Below are 1610 nucleotides of genomic sequence, written 5' to 3' on the forward strand. Positions count from 1 at the left end.
TATTGATTTTGCCGTGTTGATGGTTCGCTTAGGCTGAAGATTCTTCTATATATTGTAAATTTATAATCGATATTATTAATTTGATAAACATCATAGCATTAAACAAAATTAGGGGAGATGTAGGGGGGGTGGATAATATCGCAATCATCAACTGATTCAAACCTGACCAATTCATAGTCAAGTAGGAGGAAATGTCAACCCCCATTTTTTTTTTCTCCTTTTCATGGTCTCATGGAGCACAAATTCTGGGGTTTCCACTATGACTCGATAATAAAATTATCATATAATATTTCTAGGTTCTGAGACCTGGTAAATGATTCAATCTGCCCTCTATTATAAGTTAGTCAAAACTCTGTTCCACCTGTTTTGAACCGCTCCTTGGTTTCCTTCCTCTGTTATTGGAGGAATTCGTATTTATACCCCTTAAACCGAAAGACTAACCAACACAAAAAGTGATAATCAAGCTTCCTCTCTCTCTCTCTGATAAAGTGATAAGTGATAACCATGTCAGCGAGCAAGGGATTCAACGCGTTAACCATACTAACAAAGTGCATTAAGGCACCCCTGTATGTCCTCATCCGGGCCCGAGATTTCTATGTAAACAGCTTAACCAATTGCGTGGGCCGGGCCCAGCAAGGGCCGTCGAGGGGGTTCGCTGGCATGGTTCCGGTATCTAGAAGTCAAAGCCATGGTTTCTACCGCTCGGGGACTAACAGCAGCGAACAGGATATCCAGGAACTAATTCGAGCTGCGTCTAAGGCAGGGATGGGTCCCGGTTTGACAAGGGGAGGGAAGCAACTGGGTGTGGCTCCCAGGAGTCAGAGTGCGGGAATGGGAACAATTCACGAGGATGGGCCGGGAGAGTTTGGTGACGATGTTAAAGTGGGCCTTGGGCCCAAGAGCAAGAGTTGTACTGTTGTGATTGGAGGCCCAGAAGGAAGACAGGCCTTGTGAGAGAGGTAATGGCCCTGGCCCTAGATTCAATTCTTGTTTGAGGAGGTTGGAAGCAAATATTGTTCGATGCTGTTGTTCTTAATGTCTCACTTTAATTTCCCTTTTCTTTTGTTTCTATTATTTTTTGAGAAAAAAAGATGAGGGTCACGCGCTCAAATATCTTGTTTCTTTTCTTAAAGTGGTATTGTTAAAAAAAAGTTTCCCTCTGTAGATAAAGGGTTCGTTTTGTTGTTAAGGTGTCAAATTGTGGCTTTCATATGGACGGTCCATAGTTCCTCGTGCAAAATTATATATATATATATATATATATATATATATATATATAGAGTTAGGCTGGGGTGCTATGGATAGCATAGTGGTCTCTATGCTACGGCTCAATATTTGAGTTTTCAAAATCTAAACGGTCGATCCGAACCGTTCATCTTATTCTCCATATTAATATCTGCTTGGAGACCAAATTTTACATTTTTCTGAATTTTTTTACTATTTATTAAGTATTTTACAAAATTGTTGATCCAACGGTGGCTGCACAAAACAGTAAAACCGTTGGATTAGCGATTTTCAAAGTGGCTTAATAAATAGTAAAAAAATTCAGAAAATTATAAAATTTGGTCTCCAAGCAGATATTAATATGGAGAATAAGATGAACGGTTCGG

The 1610-nt window shown here is 39.8% G+C and overlaps 1 protein-coding gene across 1 annotated transcript; it reads left to right on the forward strand.

Annotated features, from left to right (window-relative positions):
* Positions 1–504: 504 nt before the first annotated feature.
* LOC144565540 (uncharacterized) lies at positions 505–954 on the forward strand. The gene has a single exon (XM_078315330.1). It carries the CDS (start codon positions 505–507, stop codon positions 952–954), a length of 450 nt encoding a protein of 149 aa, XP_078171456.1.
* Positions 955–1610: the final 656 nt, after the last annotated feature.

The sequence above is a fragment of the Carex rostrata genome, chromosome 14 (genome assembly GCF_964058835.1).
Source record: "Carex rostrata chromosome 14, lpCarRost1.2, whole genome shotgun sequence".
Taxonomy (NCBI): Eukaryota; Viridiplantae; Streptophyta; class Magnoliopsida; order Poales; family Cyperaceae; genus Carex; species Carex rostrata.

Coding starts and splice junctions, on each gene's coding strand:
- LOC144565540 (XM_078315330.1), top strand. CDS start 505: ATGTCAGCGAGCAAGGGATTCAACGCGTTAACCATACTAACAAAGTGC.